The sequence below is a fragment of the Molothrus aeneus genome, chromosome 3, assembly GCF_037042795.1.
Source record: "Molothrus aeneus isolate 106 chromosome 3, BPBGC_Maene_1.0, whole genome shotgun sequence".
Classification (NCBI taxonomy): Eukaryota; Metazoa; Chordata; class Aves; order Passeriformes; family Icteridae; genus Molothrus; species Molothrus aeneus.
This window is the reverse complement of record NC_089648.1, coordinates 49819913-49841791: the sequence shown is the minus strand read 5'-3', so window position 1 is coordinate 49841791 and position 21879 is coordinate 49819913. Positions and strand designations below refer to the sequence as shown.

The 21879-nt window shown below is 44.2% G+C and overlaps 1 protein-coding gene across 1 annotated transcript; it reads left to right on the top strand.

The window, feature by feature from the left end:
- The first annotated feature begins 5372 nt into the window (after positions 1–5372).
- On the top strand, positions 5373–8258 carry CITED2 (Cbp/p300 interacting transactivator with Glu/Asp rich carboxy-terminal domain 2). The gene is made up of 2 exons (XM_066545696.1): positions 5373–5617; positions 6254–8258. The coding sequence occupies exon 2, from the start codon at positions 6261–6263 to the stop codon at positions 6984–6986; it is 726 nt and encodes a 241-aa protein (XP_066401793.1). The 5' UTR covers positions 5373–5617; positions 6254–6260; the 3' UTR covers positions 6987–8258.
- The last annotated feature ends 13621 nt before the right edge of the window (positions 8259–21879 follow it).

Below are 21879 nucleotides of genomic sequence, written 5' to 3'. Positions count from 1 at the left end.
CTATAAAGATGTGATCACCTGAAAATCCAGTCCCAAGTACAGACAGTTGCTGGATATAAGTTGTGTCAATTTGATTAGCTGATGGTCTGACAAGTTAAGATTTTGTCAACCTTAATCATAGTGAGAAGAATCTTACCTCCTGCATAGCCTCACCCACTTAGAATGTTTGTATGCAGATACAAGACAGCAGAGTACCGTGTGAAGTGCTCTGTCCAAAAAACATGACTGTTAATCATGTGTATAAATGTATCTGTACTGAGCCTTATATTTGTAATCATAAATCTTTTTTTATTAGCATTGCAGTTCATTCTAATAATAAATTTCAATTATTCAGTGGACTTCAAATAAATTACTTGTCAACCACCAGTTCAATTAATCACAGAATGTATGCAACAAATGCTTTAGGTGTACTCATCCAGACCTAATACATACTTAGAAGTATGCACACTGCTTTCTAGTAATTTTTAATTAAATAAAGCTTCTCATTCTAAAAAAAAAATTGAAGTCTTTCTTTACCCAAATGAGTAGTATTAGTACATAGCTTGGTCTCCAAATGAAAAAAATATTTGTTCATACAGCCTAGCCCTGGTGACCGCTTTCCACCTCTGTGCTCTAGTTGAAGCTTGTGTTATTCAGTTTACTACAGAAGCTGCCACTGCTTTGTCAAAAGCACCTGAATGTTTCCTTTTGTTATTTCTGGTTCCCACTGATACCAAAACATAAAGAGTAGTGAAAAGGTCTGTGTTGGGGTTCTGTGTGACAAAGTACAAATGGAATGATGCTTGATTCATTATTTGCTTATGTGTGTGTTTATTTTAATATATTTACATCCTCTTGTGCCTCTTCAGAAAATAATGTTCTTAATAAATTTTCCCATTTTTGCAGTTACTTTTTCAAAAAAGACACCTTGCAGTGAAATTACACTTAAGGAATACTCTCAGTCGTGATTACACAAGTTTGAAAGACTGCACAAAAAGGGCATATAAGGGTAAAAAATGGAGCTTGCCAAGACATTCTCACATGAATAAGATCATGGAGATAAAGGGTGCAAAGCCACATTCATTGTTATCAAAGTAAAATATACTGGCACATTAGTATCTTGATCCATCTAACAAAACAAAAAAAAATGTGTGTGGGAAGAGAGTAACACATTTTGCATAGCCTGTGTTCCTTAATTTTGACCACCAATTTTATGTGTACATCTTTGGATCCTGGCATATCTACAAGAGATGCAAATACATGAAACCCTCTAACATATCCCCTAATGCTTCAAGGAAGTTCCTTACCCTGGGTTACTCCTTTCAGAATGATTTACTGCTAATAAAGCACACCTGTAACCCCAATTCTCAGCACTGTAACCACTTGCAACCAGCACAGAGATGGTTTATCCTGTCAAACCTGTCAAAGAAAAAATTAATCACATACAGACTAATTGAGATACCACATTCTATGTCTCCTTCTGCATTTCCACTGACTTTCTCCTACTAGCCACTCTTATGAATACCATACAGATGTGCTTTGACATCACTCCAGTAACTCCTGCTGACACAGGCCACCACTGAAAACAATCCTCAGTGGGTCATCTCATCCATACTTGAGCTGCCCACCTGTATGTCAGGTGCAGCACCACTCTGAACAGTGGCCTTCCCTGGGATAGCAGATTGTTGAAACAGGAGGCTAGATGCTCAGCTCTCGGGAATGCCTGGCTAGTGTCTGGACCAACAGAGGGAAGCAGTGATGGATTTAGGAAACTCTTGTCTGATACTGAACTAAATAAACTGAGTTAATCCTATGTGTTCTGCCATAGTCTGAACCTTGGGGCTGTTCCAAAGGCCAAACTGGCCATGGTAATTCCTTCCCACCTGGATACACAGAGGTTCTCATAACTAGACCCATGGTTAATCTTGTGTCCAATCTTTTCCCTCAATCCCATAAGAATAACAGCTCTCTCAGAAACCCGGAAAACAGAGTTCCCTGATAATCAATACTCCAACAGCAAAAAAACATAACTGCCCTTCTAACAAAGGGAATTCCAGGGGGCAATACAAAGGCATGCTGAGAGACCAAAACAGAATTCTCTGCTTCCTGGGTGCCCATCTGGAACAAACTCATCATTTTTTTCTTGGGGTAGGCAGTGAAACTAGGGACACCCATCCAGCAAAGAGCTGGGGACATCCTGCACCACAGTTCCCTCCTCCATCCCAACTGCCAGGTGCCTCTGAGAAGGGTGGGTAGCTTAGGTGAAGGTAGCTTTGAAGAGGTCAGATGTGAGAGCAGCCAGAAAATCATGGCTTGTCTTCTCAATAGCAGAGTGTCATTTCTACAGAAAGGGCATTTCTTCCAGGATATCATTCTAATATAAAATTTCCTATCAGATAACCCTAGTAGCTGTCCTGACCTGGATTTTCCTGACTGCCTTGTGTCAGCGTGGGAGGGAACACATAGAAACTCACCTCCAGCATCATCTAGGACAGACAAGTTACAGAGAGTTAGGGATTACATTTTCAAAGTTGCAAAAGAAGGGCAACTTGTTGTCCAAAATTTGTTGCCCTGGGTATCTTGTTCCAGGGATATATTACAACACTGAGCAAGTTTAAACATTTCCAGTAGATATCTAAAAACACACCATCTGGGATTCTCCTTTGTGATTTTCCTTTCCTTCCTTTCACCACGATCAGCAGACATTCCACTCTGGAAGGAGTAAGCAGAGCTGCATCTTTCTTTTCCATTGTCATGTTTGATATTTCTCAGTGATTTGTCCTAGATGGGCCCTTCAGTCACATTCTGCTTTCAACTCTACTCCGATTCTTCACTTGAGAAGTCACTCTGAATCCTGCTGGTTTCATTCCCACCCCTGGCCATCTCCAGCTCTCTCCTGATATGCAATGCCCTGCTTTCTTGCTGTCTGACTGAGGAACCAACTCATATGCAAAAGACTTTGAAGAGCATGAGTGAGAAGATTTCTTTAAATAACCATGGCTTAGATCAGGAGTAGCAAACAAATGAAATTCAGAGTTTCCTGAGAGCTCAATGGTGATGGGCTCATGCTCTGTCCGGCATTCCCTTAGCTGCCAGTCGCAACTCTTCCAGCCAATTCCTGGAAAGCAACCAACTGACTGTGTTCCCACTTTGCTGGAGAAAGCACCATCCCACCTAGTTCTTTGTATGTGGGCTGTAAATACTTGAAGATATGTTTTGTATGAGTCAAGTGTCATGGAGGCTGTGACTTCCCTACTATTGCTTCTGGCAGTCTTGCACCAATTGTTCCTAACTCACTTTGGCAAGCTGGCAGCTTCTAGCACCTGAAAGCTGAAAATAGGAAAGGGCGTTTGCAAGGGTAGTGATACGATGTGTGCTTGGCTTTAAAAAGGATCACAAACTTAAAGCAGCGGAGAGCAAAAAGGCATACCAGTATCACCATGGATATGTGACATTAAACAAACCACTTGTCATGATACACAGCTGACTACTTGCCAAATGGAACAGGATCTCCATATTATTCATTGTTTTGTCCTGCTAAACCTGCACACCAATGAGAAGGAAAAAACTCCAGAAAGGTACTGTCATTTTTCTGACCATCTCTGGCTGTGTTGGAGATCCTTGTTCAGTGGCAATTCCTCCATCCATCTACTGACATGCATTTGAAGACCAAAAGGTGAAATCATGGTGGGCACCCTACTTAACTGCTGCAGGAAAGGGAGCTCCAGGATAAGGTAACTTCCTTGAAGTAACTCACACTTTTAAAGCTTTCTGTCCTCCCAGCGCTTTGATTTCACCCCTTTCGTCCCTCACAGCTGAGACATCAGCCAGGTATTTTCCTGGTATCCCATGTCTGCCCAACCACTGCCATCTGCCCATGTGGCTTTGCCAAAGGATTGCACCAGCCACACAGAGACACTCATACATCCCCTCAGTACATCCAGGAGCCCAGCTCTGCCTTGTCTCTCCTTGAGATGGAGGCAGAGCTAACTATCCTTTAGGTTTTGTAAGTCACTGCAGCCAAGTAAGAATCTGGCCCACCCAAAAGGGGGCAAGATGCTGACACATGGAGAGCCTCTTGAAGCATCCCATTTGTCTCACCTATGGCTCCCCAGGGAGGCCCTCCTGCACTGTGCTGCATCCTTGCAAAGCACGTGGAGGAGCAGAAACCCCATCTCAGCCTACACGATGGCCGTCTTGACCTCAATATTCACAAGAATATTCACAATTCTTTGTGCCGGGGGAGTGTCCTGCCTATCACTGTCCTCTCTGTGTGCCCGTAGACGCTTCCAAGAAGAAAAACAAACACGGAAGCAGAAGGCCAGGCAAAGGCACTGTGGAAAAGTGGGCCACCATTCAGCACTTCCCTGTGGCATGCCTCCCCCAGCCCCTCAGCTCTTCCCTGCTACTTGAAGGACAGCATGGCTGCCCTTCAGAAAGGAGCTGGATCTGGAGCAAAAGGCAGGAGCGACGGCCTCGGGGGTGGGGGGGCAGCTTGGGTACGCGTGGTCCTTGCCGGGGCTGTGCAGCGAGGCATGGCTCTGCCGGGCAGGGGGAGCGATAGGGGACCTGCCCAGCCAGGTCGATTGCCCGTGCAAAGCGTGTGCCCACCCGAAGCCCGCATGTTCTGGGGTTTTTTGCCATTCCAATGGAAACAATCGTAAATAACTGTAATAAACCCCACAACACCGGCCAAGGGGAAGAGTGGGTGGGCACTCGCCCTGCACAGCCCGGGTGGCAGCGGGCAAAAAACAGGAGATGAAGGGACGTGGGAAGTGGGGTGCGTGCCGGTATCCCCACATACACCTCCCGCATACAGCTCCCGTATTTGTGGAAAAAGGTGGATTTCGGATCTCGGCTCCGGGGGACGGGCCGGCCCCATGGACGCCCACGCGGGATCTGGGGCCTCACTCCGGCGGATCCGGGCACCTGCACCACGGCGCCGCCGGAGGGACGGACCTCGCCCTGCCCGGAGCGCTCAGTCCCACGCGTGTCGGCGGCCGCGGCGCTGCAGCGGCACGACCGGACGGGGCGCAAAGGGCAGCGGCGATGCCCGGGCGCGGGGCCGGACGGGGCCGTGGGCGGCGGGAGAGCGGCTGCGGGGTGCGGGGGGTGCGCCGGGTGCCGCTCCTGCCGCCCCGCCGCGGAGCCCCGCTTTGTTCCCGGGGGAGGCGCTGAGCGCGGGGTGCGCGGTGCCTTCCCGAGCCGCCTGTCCCCTTCCCGCGTGTCTCCGAACACGCGTGTGCCCCGCTGCCTGCGCCCGCGCGCTGGGTGCTGGGTGCTCGGGTTTTTTTTTTTTTCCCTTTTCTTCCCCCCCTTTTCCCTCCCCCCCCCCCCCCCCCCCCGCCCCGCTTGCTCCAGGTTTTACTTCTGGTTGCCTGTAAGGGTTTTGCTCCTCCCTTCTGAAATCCTATATTAGCCGCGGCCAAAGCCGTGTAAGGAACACAGCTCATTGTTGGCAAGTGCCGATGCGCCTCGCGGAGGGGCGAGAACCAGCTCCGGGGCTGCGGCAGCGATCGCGGCGCCGGTCACGTCAGCGCCGGGGAGAGGGAGCCGGAGAAGCCCTCTCTATGCTGGGTGACTCTCGCTGACTGATTCCACCGCCACCTTTGAAGGAGAGGAAGAAAGAAGCCGGGAGGTGAGTGCGGCGGTTCTCGTGGCTGGTGCCGGGTGTCCCTTTTGTGTGCAACAGGAAAAACGCGACTGTATAAACACGCGAGGAAAGGTGCTTTTCAGCTGCTTGGCTTCATGTCCTTATCTGTTCATTACCGTATTTTCACCAAAATAATTGGGACTTAATTCCAAAAGTTGCTGACAGCGGCTAGGTGGGACTTGCCAATTCTTTGCTTGTTCCGCTCAAGTTAGCGAGAGTGCCGTGGGAATCCGCTGCCTTCGAGGGAGAAGCCGGGGGGCTTGGGCGGCTCCAGAGCGTGCGGGGAGGCGGCGGCGGTGGCCGAATGCGACGCTCCCCGCCGATAGGTATGCGCGACTTGGAGTGGGAATGCGTGCTGCCCGCCGGATTAGCGGAGGGGACCGGGATTTTCGTTCCGCGGGCTCTCCTTTTATTTCTCCTTTTGTACTCCATGGTGGAGCCACTGTAGATTTTTTGGAGATTTTTTTTTTAATTATTCCCTCCACCGGGAAGGAGAGAGGACTGCAGGACCAGCGAAGTAATTTCTGCCAGGGCCAGGCAGATGCAGCTGGTCCGGGAGAGGGCGGCTGGATGTCCGAGGAGGGTGTATTTTCCTAATATATTCACACACTAACTTTCCAGGTGAGCCATGGCAGACCACATGATGGCCATGAACCACGGGCGATTCCCCGACGGATCCGGCGGGCTCCACCACCACCCTGCGCATCGGATGGGCTTGGGGCAGTTTCCCACCCCCCATCACCACCACCAGCAACAGCAGCCGCCGCAGCAGCACGCCTTCAGCGCCCTGATGGGCGACCATATACATTACGGAGCTGGGAGTATGAACGCGAGCAGCGGGGTGAGGCACGCCATGGGGCCGGGCAGCGTGAGCGGAGGGCACCCGGCCGGCAGCATGCCGCCCCCCGCCCGCTTCAGCGGCTCCCAGTTCATGGCCCCCCCCGTCGCCAGCCCGGGAGGACAGCTGAGCGCCAGCATGCAGCTCCAGAAGCTGAACAACCAGTACTTCAGCCACCACCCCTACCCCCACAGCCACTACATGCCGGACTTGCACGCCGGTAGCCACCAGCTGAACGGCGGCAGCCAGCAGCATTTCAGGGACTGCAACCCCAAGCACGGCGGCGGCGGCGGCGGCAGCGGCTTGCCGCCCGCCGTCCCCCACGTCCCCGCGGCAATGCTGCCGCCCAATGTCATAGACACGGACTTCATCGACGAGGAGGTCCTCATGTCCTTAGTCATCGAAATGGGGCTGGATCGCATCAAGGAGCTTCCCGAGCTGTGGTTGGGACAGAACGAGTTTGACTTCATGACAGACTTCGTTTGCAAACAGCAGCCCAGCAGGGTGAGCTGCTGATTCATTTAAAACAAACAAAGGACTTTTATCGGTGCGAATGAAAACATTCCCCTAGACACGGTGTCTCACTTTTCAGGGCTTGAAAAGGTGAGAATCTGGAAAGCAGAGTCAACTATGCGCTTGTATAATTTTTTTTTTTTAATCGCTGCCACTTTTTTTTTCTTTCTGTAGCTTTGTCACTCACCTCCCCTCCTGTAGTAATAATATCTAGCGAACTCTGCCTTTTTATGTTGGTTGCCCCCCTCCCGACCTCCCACTCTTAATTTCCTCACAGTAACATGCCCAGAATTCCCACAGTGCCGGACTGTTAGATATTAATCTTGGCAAATTGCTTAATCTTGTGGATTTTGTAAACTATGGTTTCCAGTGACTTGAACTGCATTCAAATTCTGAGTGAACAGGGAAAAAAATTGCATTAGTTGGTTGCATGAACTTTGAAGGGCAGATACTACTGCACAAAAGCTGCCATCTTGCTTAATTTTTAACTATGCATTGCAGTGCAGACTAATTTTTTCTTTTCTTTTCTGAATACGCTAAACTGGAAGCTTAACAGATGTGGGCCAAACCTTTCCAGATCAGGAAAAGTAATACTGTTACTTAAAAAGTCTGCTACCCAGTCCCCCTCCCCCATATGTACAGACAATAATATGGTGTGGATGGAATGTTGACTAGTGGCAAACATTTCACAGATTTTTTTTTTTTTTAATTTTGTTTCTGTCTTCAGCGTTTTGACACTGTGCTAATATAGTTTATTCAGTACATAAAAAGATACTACTGTGTTGAAAGCTTTTCAGGAAATTTTGACAGTATTTTTGTACAAAACATTTTTTTGAGAAAATATTGTTAATTTATTCTATTTTAATTTGCCAATGTCAATAAAAAGTTAAGAAATGCTTTAGTTTTTCTAGAAGTCATTTACCAGTATTTTTCTTCAAAACTCTTCCCCACTGTCCCTGGTAAGTAGAATATAACATCTTATCTGTACAACCGTGTTGGTGTGCAAAAAGACATTCCAAGATAGAAAGTACACTACACCCATATATATGTCATGGTGAACTCGGTAGGTGAGCGGGATTTGAACATACTTACAGCATAAAGCCTCATGCGTTACATTGTAATATGCCTGTCAGTGTGGTTTTCTGAAAAATAAAGTTGCCGAGGGCGCAACTTTTTTTGTGACTTGCCAACATACTTGCTTTAAATGTAGTTGTCCAGAGTTATGATGCATAAAGTATTTATTATATTTATCTATTAAACTTGTAATTTTATAAATCTGCTTTCATTTATATAGTAGATTTTGTTCTTTTGTATATTTGTTATCTCCCCTGGAAGAGCTATGTAAAAAGTGTTTGTAACGTGGGAAGGGTGGGTGGTGGGTGTCACCCTCTGCCTCTCTCTTACCTCACAGGGTAACACAGGATATTGCTGCATCAATCCAGATCTGCGTGACACTGGAACCAGTTTCATTTCATTTCCAGTGACTTAGGAGAAGGGGAATATAGCATTGAAGTATTCCACAGTGGGACATCTCTGACCCCCCTCCCCCAGGAATTGCTGCCAACTGAAGCCACTGACACCAATACAGACAGGTCTACTTAAAATATTTTGGAGAAAAATGCCCATTATTTTAAGGCAGCTGACACTTAGTGCCAACTGTTGCTGCCTTCTGCCCTCCTTTGGCCTTTGGCAAAGCTCCTGCACAAGTTATTAGTTTGGTGAGGGCTGTGGGATCAGGACCCTAATAATACATGTAATCCTGTTTAGCCATGCTTCCCAAGTTTGACAGAGGAGCAATACCACCGAGCCTTCTTTTTGCTTACTTTTTAATCCCTGTCTTCTGAATTAGGAAGAAAAACAGCATGGTGGATGTAGTTAAATTTTAAACCTGGTCACGTAAACAGGAGGATATCACCACACAATGGGAGTGTAAATAGCAGTGTTTTGAATCAAGCTGGGAAATTAAAGTGATTACTATTTCTAAGATTGCCCCAGCTGGTGAGAAAAGTGATACTTCTCCTTTGCCTTACAGACACGAAACAGCTAACATGTTTATGGACCAAAAAAAAAGGTAAATAATAAAGTATTAGGTAAAAGGTAAAAAGAAGGAAGTGTACGCTTTTGGGAAAAACTGAGATGACAAAAACGCACTCTGCAGGCAGTGACAGTCCATTCCTAGAAAACTCAATACCAAGAATTTAAAAAAAGCAGCCTTCTGGTTTCAGCCAGTGATTGCTAATGTTTTGTGACAGTAAATTTTACATCAAATGACAGTAAATCTTAACTTACCAACTCACCAATAACGTAAAAGAGTGTTTAGAAGAATGCAGCAGTAGTTTTAAGAGCCATTGCCCAATTTGCCAGTATATAAATCCTTTTTCCATTTTAAGGGTGTTTGATCTGTGCACATTTCATTGCCCTCTTCTGCGGGAGTTAGGGAGGGTGATTTTTCTGATTCTAATCAACTTCTTGTAAAACAGACTATCAAATTATGTGCATACCAAATTGCATAGATGTTTAAAGCCTCAATGATCTTCTAAAACCAAAGGGAATACTCTCACTTTAATGATAGGCACTTTTGCTTCATAAAGTTGGTTAAACAACAGATTCTTCACAGTTGAAACATCACTACTTAAGTCTGTCAACATTAAATCCTTCCATGCAAGATTTTCCAAGAGTAGGCAGTTCCATGGGCATACTGGTAGAGTCTATTTGTGTAAAACTCCATGTAAAACTAAGAGCTGCTGCCTCTGAGTAACAGCAGCTACAGAAAGCACTGGCTTTGGGCAAGGCATCACTAAGGGGTTTTATGATTTCTTAAAAGTAGACCCTGGGGAAATTTGCCAAACAATCATATTGTCTGCCTTGTCCCTTAATTTTTAATGAAGAGTCAGATCCCAGTGGATACCACAAGTGTGTATTTTTTTTATTCATTATATCATCTACTGAGCAATATTGGGGGCCTGACCCTCATCTTGCCGACATGAACCCCTTGGCAATGCTCCCACTGGCTCTCATGGCTAAGGCAGTTACAGGCTTTCAAGTAGATCCTCTCTCTTTCCTCCACGCTGCTTCCAAATAGACTAAAGTAATTTATAATTGGAACCCAGCGATTAGCGAAGGATGCACAGTGACCCAGTTCTCCAGCTCCTCACGAAGGACACTGCTGTCTCGCATCCCGCTAAGTTGCTGTCAGTAGAGGAAACTTGACCTCTGTACGTTGGCTGTTTTTCAAGAACTTCCAACATGGTACATGAGATCTGCTCCTCTTTAAGCCACGGCCATAAATAGACGCGCTGCTTTATTTGGACGCCAGATCAGCCCTAAGCCGGCCCGCCACGCAACGCGCGCTCGGTGGGAAATTAGGCACAGACTGACGCCGTCCTCGTCCTTGTTCCCCGGAGTCAAGAATTCACGGGTGGGCGCTGGGCTGGAGGCCGCAGGAGGGGCAGCTGCCCGCTCACCGAAGGGCTGGGGCGCTGCCCGCCAGGGCCGTGGGCGCCGCGGCAGCCCCGGCCCGGCCCGGCCCGGCGCGGCCCCTCAGCCACCTGCGCGGGGCGGCCGCGGCGCCAGCGCGCCCCCCGGCGGCGGCAGCGCGCTCTGCGCCGGCCCGCTGAGGGCGGGGGGCCGAGAGCCGCCCCCGAGCCGGGAATCTCCGTCCGAGCCGCGGGCAGGGGCTGTGCGGGGCCAGCGGCCCGCAACAAGGCCTGCCGGGACACAGGAGGGGCCCGGCTCTCAGCCAGGGCAGCCGGCCCAGTGCTCGTCACTGCCCTGCCCGAGGGACCCCCGGAGAGCCGACGGGGGTCCCTCCCCAGCACCCGGCCCGAGGGGGGTGCGAGGCCTAGCGAAATTTCTCGGTGCGGATTTGGAAAAGAAGCACACAAACCTGGTGAAAACATGCCTGTTGGTCTCAGGTTTATTTTAAAAAAATTAAAAGAAAAAAAAAGTTATATAAACAAGGATTATCCCCTGCTTATCTTGTCTTGCTAGGGGGATTGGAAAATTCCAACATCTGGATTTGCGGAGTTCCTTTCATTTGTTTCATTTTTTAGTCACTCTTTGTTTTTTTGGTTTTTTTTTACTTTTTCCCCAGGGAGATGTTTTCTGCACTCAGTTGGATACAAAGCCCTGTGTATCACTGGTGTTCAGCCAAAGGCTTGTGGCTGTGGAGCCCCACAGAAGTAGTTCATCAGGGCATAGGTGCCTTCTGCATCAACATCTGGCTATAGGAGTCATCCTATTCCGACCTTGTTCCTGCCCTCTTCCTCCTGCCCTCTGCCTCTGTTTCCTCCCTGGTGGCACACCAGGGCTTAACGTGTGAGCTGGTACCCAAGGGGACAGTACACCCTTATAGCAGAAACCTCAGCAAAATCGTGGCTCACAAGCAATGAGCGGAGGGAAATGAAGTCAGAAAAAGCAGTTCTTGTCCCTGACCCTACAGCTGTCCCTTTTGAAGCCTTCATTTCTTCAAAAATACTTTGGCTTTACTGCAGACAGGAATAAGAAATGCCAATGTTACAGATCTGGGCTACACACACCAACCTTAGCCAGATCTATTTCTGTATCATCACTCATAGGGATAGCAGTGTGAACAAGGACTAGGTAACATTGACAGGAGCTGTTTAAATGATAAGACAAAGTATTTTTTAAATAGTCTGGCAGATATATTTGTCAGATAACAGCGCACGTGCAATAAAACTCAGATGAGGAATCAGAGGAATTAGGAACCTGAGGCAGCAGCATTTTCTCAGGATTTCATGTATTCTAAGTGCATCATTTTGTCAGTAAAGAGGAGGTGTTTTACATAGTTTATGAAAATATATTTACACATTTCAATATGGTGTCACTATTGTGCTCACGCACAAGATAAAGCTGAGTCTCAGTAACTGCAACAATAAAGAGATACATCAAGTGACTGAACAGATGAGCTGCTTTTACGGTAGGTTCCCCGTTACTCTCTTTGCCTCATTTTAGAAAAAAATTGCAACACCCGGTTTTTAATAGAGTTGGTTCAGTCCCTTTCCATCTGCTGTGCCTTTCCCCCTCTTAAAAAATTACAGAGGGCCAATTTGATCACAGGCCTGAAACAGATTTTGAAATACTTATTTACCATATTGAAACCAAGCAAAACATTTTCCGCCTTATCGGTCTTCGTGAAATGCTAACCACTTTTCACACCTTTTTCTTTCACTGGACCATTTTGTTATCTCTCTCTATTGGAGTGTTCATTTGGCAACATATTGCCCATTTTATAAGCAGTAAAGTAAAATAAAAGAAACTTTCAGAATTGTGATGTTCCTAAAACTGTGTCTGAAGTTATTAGTGCCAGTACACAGCATTTCCTAAGCTCAAAAGCTAATTATTGAGCAGATGCTCATTGTGAGAAGAGCATAAGATGCTGAGGGCAGTTTTGACCAAGAGTCTCCCAAGAAGTGCCCTATGAGTTTTCTGCTGCAGGCTGCTTTGCTAGCAATAGTGCACTGTGCAGGAGATGGGGACATTTCTGAGAGTATATAAAATGTCTTATCTGCTGCTATTCAAACACAAGTAACACAGAGTATTTCAGATTTCACTCACTCTCTCTTCCAGGATATGTATTTAAAGGCTTGATACTCAAAATCTTTTCTATTTACTTCAAGTTACATTATTTGGTCTAATAAGTGATATTATCTCTGTCTACAAACCTCATACACTTATATGCCCTCCATCAACTTTACATGAAGTAGAGTATGTATTTGAAGACAGAAATGAATTCCTAGGATTTCCCAATGATGGGGAAAGACACCAACCTTTACACACATCTGCTTTGTACAGAAACTAAATAGCTATATTTAGGTTCCTTATAGGATTATAAGGGTTATATAGTTATATTTTGGGTTGTTTATCAGCAGGCGGCACTAAGGCTAGTGTGTGATCCAACGAGGAGATCAAGGGTAATGTTCAAATCCAAAGCCTTTCTAAGTAGAAGGCTGAAAAAAATTAGTGACCACGACACAGAAAGTTTTAGGGAAAAGGTCTGAAGACCAGTAAAGCCTTAACCACATGCTATGAACTGGTGCCTATCAGTGGAGTGGTCAGGACAGGTTGGTTTTGCTCATCATGTCTGATAGGGCATAACACTGTATGCCAGAAAAGTGGAAAATTCGAGAAAACATGAGGTATTGACATGTTAACCTTCTTCACAGACCATTATTTACAAGAAAAACCTGCATTTTCTTAGGGGAATATAAGTGAGCAAAGCTGCTGCTGGATGGAGTCAATGAAGCCCGCAGTTTTGAGCATCAGCTTCTCTGCTCTTGAGGTTGGAGACAGGATGCATGTCCCTGCTGCTGGACTGTGAGCAGGGAGCAGTCCTGTTCCCATCAGCTGTCCCATTCCCATCAGTTGTCACACTGGAAACTGTTGTAGCCAAAGGATGGGCTTGAAGCCTGTGCTCAGTGCTGCTTCTAAAAACCACCTCCTCTCTTCCTAAATCCCATGTAACACACTATCTCAGCTTTGTCTGGTGGGACTCTTTCAGTGGCCAGGAAGCACCACAGGCCTTGTGCTTCCTCATGTCCTCACTCCAGTTTAATCGGGGCAAACGTAACCATTGGAAGTACTTGGGGCGGCAGCGTGTTTGCTTTGGGATGCATGGCCAGCCAGTGTGGTGCATTATTGCAGCAGTGCCCTGGGATGGTGGTGGGGGGACAACTGGTCTGTCACAAGTCACCTTGTGACTTTGCCCTATAAGGAAAAGAGGAACCTCTGACAGGGATCTTGTCCCACCCCTGGCTCCGCAGAGAGGGACCTGCTGCAGGGCAGCCTGCCGTCCCATCGTGTCACTTCTTGGTCTCCGTCTGAGCTGTCACCTTTTGAGACCTTGCCTGACATTTTTAATTAAGCACTTTATGTGAAAGAAGTCAATGCACAGATAATCAGACAGATTTTTACAAGGAGCTGTTTAAATTGTTGATACTTACTTGGAGGTTCTTCGTTTCAGTTCACAGTTTCTGTATTGAACCAGAGTCAGTCATTTACCACGACAGATAAAGCCTCACTGTCAGAGTGCTGCAGAGAGGCTGCAGTACTGGAAGCTTGTAGCTAGGTGTTGCTGAAGCCCTGCCTTTCTTATTGATTAAAGTATTTAAAAGAGCAGTCTTTTAATTTGATTTATCGTATACATTTTGACTGAATGAATGTAGTCAGAATGACTAGTGATGGATGCTTATGGAGCAGAGCCTTTACCTAGTGCAGGAATTGCTTCTTGGCAATCCCACAATGCCTTCACAAAAATTAGATTAATACACACAGCGACTCTACTAGACTGATTCCTTTAGCCAAACCTCTTAGTCCAGGGATCTTTTTGACATTGTTTTACACGTAAATATTGAAAGCAATGAAGTCCTTTATTAGAGGACTGTGTTGTTTTCCCCCAAGCTCTGTTACCAAGGTGTGTCTTTAAAGGGCGAGATTGGCTCCACAGGAACCGGTGAAGCAGAGCACTTCTAAATTCCAAAGCTGAACTCTCAGTATTTTGGCCTGAGGAAGGAACAGAGACTACTTTTTTTCCTTGCCTCTCTTTCAGATGTCTCCAGCTCTTACTGTACATAACAGCTTTGCCCTGAATGGCATTCTCATAACTGTGATTGTAGATAAGGCAAAGTTCAGGAGTTACATTCTATTCTCTCTCTTTTAGGTTTGTTTTTTTGTTTGTTTATTTGTTCGGGTTTGTTTTGTTTTGTTTTGTTTTTTGGGTTTTTGGGGGTTTTTTTGTGTGTGTGTTTTTGTTTGTAGTTGATTTTAGTTTGGGGTTTTTATGCTTAGCTTTCAAAAGACAATGGTCTTGAGTTGTAAAGATTAACAGAACTTAACTTTATTATTCACCTGTGATTTTTTTTCCAGATATACTTTATAATGAAAATGTAGATCAGTGGTCTTTGGGTCCAGTTCTGACCTAGACAACTGCTTGGTCAGTGAAGTCCAAGTCAAAAATCAAGGTCTGACTGATGGCTTATCCAGTATAGCCACAGCCTTGGGATCCTTTTTAGAGAGCAGGCAGTACTTTATGCCAAAACTACATGGCATATTCTTAGTCTCATGCAGTTACTTCAGCTCCCCCAAAGTCACCCCACCAGAATCAGTGAGCCTAAAAGCACTCAGAATACATTATTCATTTTAGGAGGACTATATTTTGCTTGGTCAGGTTATACCATAGTGGTGTAAATTAGTCTTGGGTCTTTTCAGTCCTTGAGAGTCTGGAGTGGTGTTGCTGGAAACACTGCTGGATCAATTAAAATGTGGATTGAGCACAGCACTGCAGATGCAGACAGGAACCATCCTCTCTAACTCCAACACCTCATGTAACAGTGGTAATTTCTGATTGGATTGCATCAGAATTTGCAATCACTATGATGACTGAGAATCTATCTGATATTCTTATTAACTTAATTCAAATATAGGGTCACATATTTGAGTATAACCTTAAAGTGTTGTTTGGGTCACAAATGGATTAGAGAATGTTCTGGTCCATATTTTGCTCTGACATTAACTTACTGGGGTTTATTACTGTTAAAATCATTCTGATAAAGAACTACCGTGACCTTATGATTAGCTTTTTTCTCAGCCTAAAGTGAAAAGACTTGAAAATGTCTTCTTTCTTAGTTTTGATGGTTTTGTATCACCCTGGTAGCAGGTGGTCTTTAACTACTGAGAAGGAAAGGAAAGTAGATGGAAATGTGATTGACTAATATTTTCCTAAATTTTTTTTCCTCCCTCACAAAAATGAGCAGCTCCAAAGTGCTTGTCAGTGGCTTTGGTCAGCCTCTTTCATTGTGAGGAAATTGCATGTTGCTTTTTTAGGAAGCTTAACTACATTCATGAATCACTTTCACGTATGTCACATCTACAGGGTACAGACACTTCTGTTTTTTGGTTGTTCTGCTAAAAAAGTAAAAACATGTGTATATAATATTTAACATCCAAACCAATTCCACTGCCAGTAAAGCATCCATTTTTATCTGGGAGATTTTGTATTTTCCTTTAGAAAGGCAAGTTGCCAGCTTAGGCCTGTTTGTGCCAAGAGTTACCAGATTCATGACTCCTCAGCGTTTGTTGCCTGAGGCAGGTGATCATGCTGAAATGCTGCATGACTTTCTTCTTCCACTTTGTTGATGAAGGTTATGTGGAAGATTGATGATCTGTGGGTATCCTTGACACTTGATGGTCTATGAAGGAACTGGGTCATGGAACAGGATTTAGAAATTGATAGAGCCTCACAAGGACCCAGCTAGTCAAACCTTAGTTGGTAACATAAAAGGAAAGAGAATACAGAGAACATGGGACTCAAAAGAACTGTATTTTCTCCTTGCTCGCTGTTGGCTGGCACACAGGAGGTTTCTGAGGGCCTTAATGACTAGAGTGCCCTCAAAAAGCTTTTCCTCTTTGTGACTGGCAAATAAGTGAGAAAGGATAGGACTAAAGACTGGTTTTACTTTTTTTCTATTTTGTTGTTGGTAAAACAGTCCACAGTCATATGAATTGTGACTATCTTTCTTGCCTGCTCTGCTAGCTGATCTAGAGAGAAGAGATTATGGCACAGAAGCCAACACTGAGAAGCCTGGAGGTGCAACCAGACAGTAGGAGCCTGCTGCACCAGGAAAGCAAAATCATATAATGGAATAGTGGCTCTGGTTATTTACTCGCTGTCTATCTTACAAGACAGGGAAGACAGATGAAAGATCAAATGATGGCGGGAAGGAAAACAAGCCAAAAAAAGGTAATATTTATTAGTCATTAGAATAATGATATTACAGTCCTGTTATTTTATTTGCATTCTCCTGTATGGGTTGTTGTTGTCGCAACCTCTGAAATTTCTCTGAGATCTCACAGATATTTTTTTTAATTTAATGAAAATCAAAATTACTCATTTCCCTGATCATGTGGACTACAATTCCTTTGTACAGGAATAGATTTGATTGGTTAACATTTAGGCCCTGCAGTCCTGTATTTACCTAACAGCCCTCCTTTTTTAAAAGCAATGTGGGTTTTAGACCATCTTTGCTCAAGCCGGCTGGGCAGGTCACATGAATTTTTCAACCTATGTAAACCCTTTGCAGAAAGTGAAGGCACATAAAACACACAAAGACACAGAATATTTTTGTGAGGTGGACTTCCCTTTCACTCTAAGTATGCAACTCTGGTCCTCCTGTATTAAGCAAGCATGCCACAATTAGAGTAGAAAAGAATCTGAGCACATCTTGTTCCCATCTGCATGACCTTGGGTAAGTCCTTATTTATTGTGCATTAACATGTAACGCTTTGTGTCTCAGTTTACCCTTTCAAATAATGAGTGCAATGTGCTTTTTGCAGTTCACTTCTGCTTGATGTTGAAGTTAATATGTTATATTACAATCTTCATGCAAGCTACTACACAACTGGAAAACACTGGAAACCACAGAAGCAAAAAGTAAGTAGTGAGATATCTTGCAATGCTATAGAAGCACAGACAATATTACAGATTGCCTGCTGATGAGTTTCCAGGTGAACTAGAATTGTTCTCTCTGATTCCAGGTGGGGGGCTAAACAGTTAATTTTCTTCCCTTAGTTCAGCAATTCCTACTCCAAATAGTTTGAGAGTCTCAAATTACATAACTGCTCTGAGGCTATTGAAAAGCACTGAGATCTGACCCATCCTCTCCTTTAGCATGCTGTTAGAGGAAAAACAACTCTTTAAATTCATAGTAATGGAGTTTTGGAGACACATCTGAAGATACCTAAGGCTAAATATTATGTATGTATCTCTCTGTATACTCCTATTCAAGTCCAGGATCTAAGTTGGAGACCAAATTGCCTTTCCCAATAAATATGACTTACATAGGCTTTTTATGTACACAGAATGAAGATTTACTGTATTCTAACAAGTTGGGGACATTGATGCTACCTCCTGTATTTCTTTCAGCTTAGTAAAACATGAAGCTCACTCTCACCTGATCTTTTCTTTATTCATCCTTTCATCTCTTGGGTTCTCTTTTCTTCTTTATTATTTTGGACCCACAAATGTTATGTTTAATAAGGTGCTTCTGCATAGCTAGAAAACCCTTATAAAAAATCCAGTTGACACCGTTTCAGTTCTGATCTTCCAGTGCCAATATACCTCTTGCATCCTTTTGCATTCTCCATGTAGTGATTCTCCTTCCATGCATGCCTTAAAATAGGTCATTGGTGTTTACATCAGCAGCAGTTTTAGACATCAGGGTAGTGCTGCCAGTTCTGCTGATCACAGGATCATTCCTTCTGAACTAACAGTTCATTGTCCACCCTGTCATTATCCTATAAAATAAGATCCTCATTAGGACTTATTTCACCATCACTGTCTCTTATTTTCCCACTTCTTTTTACAGATCTTTATCTTTCACTACAAATGTTCCCTGATTTCCAAGCATCATTTATCTCAATCTGTCATTTTCATTGTGTCAGGCCCTAATCTTTCCTCCAGTATTCCTAGACAGGTTAGTCATAACCTCAGTGTTGTTCAGCCCCCTGCCCCCCTCAGTTTCCTTATGATTATCAGCAGAATTTGGACTTTTCCAGAGAAAGATGCTTGGCTCCAATTATGAGATGCTTTCCTGACCATATACAGCTCATACAGCTGAGAGATTCAAGCCTTCAATTTCTAATTTGCTTTATTCTCTCTGCTGCTCACAAGCAGGTGCTGTTTGGGAAATCAATGACAGCTCCACACATGAAGCAGCTGCAGGACTGAGCCTTTAATGAGTCTTTCCCATTTCTAATTTGTATAAGCCAGTTCTAGCAGCAATCTAAAATAAACTATACATATTGATAATGAAACTGATGCAAGTGGAAGGATTTAGAAAAGGGAGGAAAAGACAAAGACAAGTACCTTTTACAAAATAATTGTCTACATTATCATGCCATAATAGATAATTTCTTCTCTATAACTCACCCTTGACCAATATACCACTATCATTTAAAAGACTTCCCAGTTACATTTGATATGTGATTTACAGCATGATCACATCTGATTTGGGCCCAGAGATTTCCCCTGGCAGGCTCAGAAAATGTTTGGGGTTGATGGTTGACTTGGCCCAACTCTGTTCCCATCGTGTGTTGATAGAAGATGGTTTCAAGCTGGAGGAGTATCATTTTAAAATGAAATTACATGACATGAAATTACAAAAATAGATTGTTTCAGGATTCAGTACCTTTTTGAAGTTTCATGCCAGATTTGTGCTCACTTATGATGGTGTAAATCAGCAGTAACTTCACTGCAGTACCAGAATAACTAGAAACAGCTAATACTGCTCTTTCCCTTCCCAATAAATTACTTTTATATATGGAGAAGAGTTATTTTCAAACTGCTAATATGCATTCAGGTGTGACTGCATGCCTCACCTGAGGGTTTTCTTTACCTTTTGTGTGATTTTTCAAGTGGAGCTATTCTTGACTGCCAAATTCTCCAAGTAGCACGTAGCATAATGTATTTATGTAGAGTCTGTCTCCTGGGCAAGCTGAAGCGGTGGAAATTGCCCGGAGAAAATTGAAACCCTGATAATTGATTTTGCTAGCTCTTAAAGTTTCGAAAGACTTGAATCTTTCCAAGAATAAATCAAAAACTCTTCAGTAGCAGACCATGGGGATTCCCTCCAGATTCTTAGAGTGGTTTCCTTGCTACACTGCAGAAATTATATTCTTACTGATGTAGATTAAGAATTAAATTATTTGCTTAAAATAGTTAAGTCTGTTGCCTGTTGGGGTTTTCTGTGTCAGCTAATTTGGCTGCATTATTAAGTGCCATTGGTAGTCAGGATCTTTGAGCTCTGGAAGAAAAAAACGTGGCAAACATTAGGTATATGACAAACTCTTCAGGCCATAAAATCTTATTAGAAAGCAAATCACAACCTTCCAACCTTTTTGAGATTGATGTGGAGCTAGGAAATCTGTAGAAAATTGATACAGTGTGGAATGCAAATATATTATTCCCCCTCCCCTCCTTTTTTCACATTAACAGAGAACTAAACAAGAGAGAAATTATTCCCAAGAGACCACTATAGAAAATGTCCTATCGGTCCTGGTGTTTACAATGTTTCTATCCAAGTAAATTAAACCCAGTGGAGATTGGTCTTAGCAAACTTTTTATTGGAAAATCATAGGACTCTCCCTATACTGGTTTAGTTGTAGGTGCCAATGGCAGAAAAACCTGCCAGACTGAGCAGCCTTCTGACTTCTAGACCATTCTTCTCATGTCACTGTGCTTCTGTGCCTCAAGATCCGTTATGAGGGCTCTTTCTAAATTCAAATTATACGTTTTATGTTTATAGGCATTTCTAAATTCCTCATCAACACTATACTTTCATTTTGTATTTTACATACCTGCTTGTTACTGTATATTATCATGTTATAAGTATATTAAATTATTATGTTATGACACAAGTATATTATGGTCATATTTAAACAGAACAGATCATTGTTATTTCATAGAATCACAGAATCATAGAATCATAGAATGGTTCAGGTCGGAAGGGACCCTCTAGTTCCAACCTCCCTGGCACAGGCAGGGACACCTTCCACTAGACTAGGTTGCTGAAAACCTCATCCAGACTGGCCTTGAACACTTCCAGGAATGGGGCATTTACAGCTTCTCTGGGCAACCTGTTCCAATGCCTCACCAACCTCACGGTAAAGAATTTCTTCCTCATATCTTATCTAAATCTACCATCTCTCAGTTTGAAGTAATTGCCCCTTGTCCTATCACTATCTGTCCGTGTAAAAAGTCGCTCTTTCTCATTTATAAGCTCCCTTTAAGTACTGGAAGGTTGCTATAAGGTTTCCCCAGATCTTCCCTTCTCCAAGCTGAACAACCCCAATTCTCTTAATATTTTTTCATATAAGAGGTCCTCCCACTTTTTGTGGCCCTGCTCTGGACTTGCTCCAACAGGCCTACACCTTTTTTTGTGCTGAGCTGGGCAGGTGGGGTCTCACAAGGGCAGAATAGAGAAGAATAACCTTCCTTGACCTGCTGGCCATGCTGCTTTTGATGCAGCCCAGGATGTGTTTGACCTTGTAATGATGTTTATAAAATAACTGACTGAAATAGTGGTATTACAGCAAGTGGTTCTGTCCCTGCACACTATAATTTGAAAAACCTGTATCTGTCAAAAAATAAACCAAAAACTGTTCAGGAGGAAAGCCATGAAAAACTCATTCAAATTCTTAGAGAAGTTCCTGCACAAGAATAAAAAAGTATACTCTCACTGATACAGAACTGGCACTGAAGTAGCAGACCATGGCAGTCCACTGACATCTGCACCCTGTGTGTGACAGGACTGGAAATGCTAGTCGCCAAATTTCCTTATGCTGCTGGCTAGCAGGGTCATGGAGGAGAGCAGCTACAATTTGCAGAAGGGTGCAGACAGCCCTTTCCTTGCCAGTGCAGAAGGCAGGAGAACCTCTGCAGCCTCTTTGCCTTCTGCCAAAAGACTGGCCTGCAGGACAAATCAGTCTGTATGGCTTCCAGGGGATATTAGGGCTTCTGCAGAAACTAAGTGTTCGTTTAGGTGGTAGAACAACTAAGGCTTGCCATTGCTTGTGGTGAAAAATAAACCCTCAGAACTTTTTCAAGTGGTTATATCCAACACAGTACTGTCTTCAGTGTCGACAGTTCTTAAAGCCTTTGAGCATTTGAGAGAGAGACTCTAAATATGAAGCATCAGTCTTTCACCTGAACTATCCCATGGAACACAAAAGGAACACACAAAACTCTCAAAAGCAATATTAGCGCTGGAGGGAGTGAGGAGAGGAGGGAGCAGGTGAGAGGTGAATGTTGAAGCTGTGGAAAATGGCCTAGGCAAAGAAGGCAAAATGTATGTCAGAGGTAGATAGGAAGGAAACCCAAAAG

What these genes read in the sequence shown, in the direction of transcription:
- CITED2 (XM_066545696.1), top strand. Translation starts at nt 6,261, where the DNA reads ATGGCAGACCACATGATGGCCATGAACCACGGGCGATTCCCCGACGGA.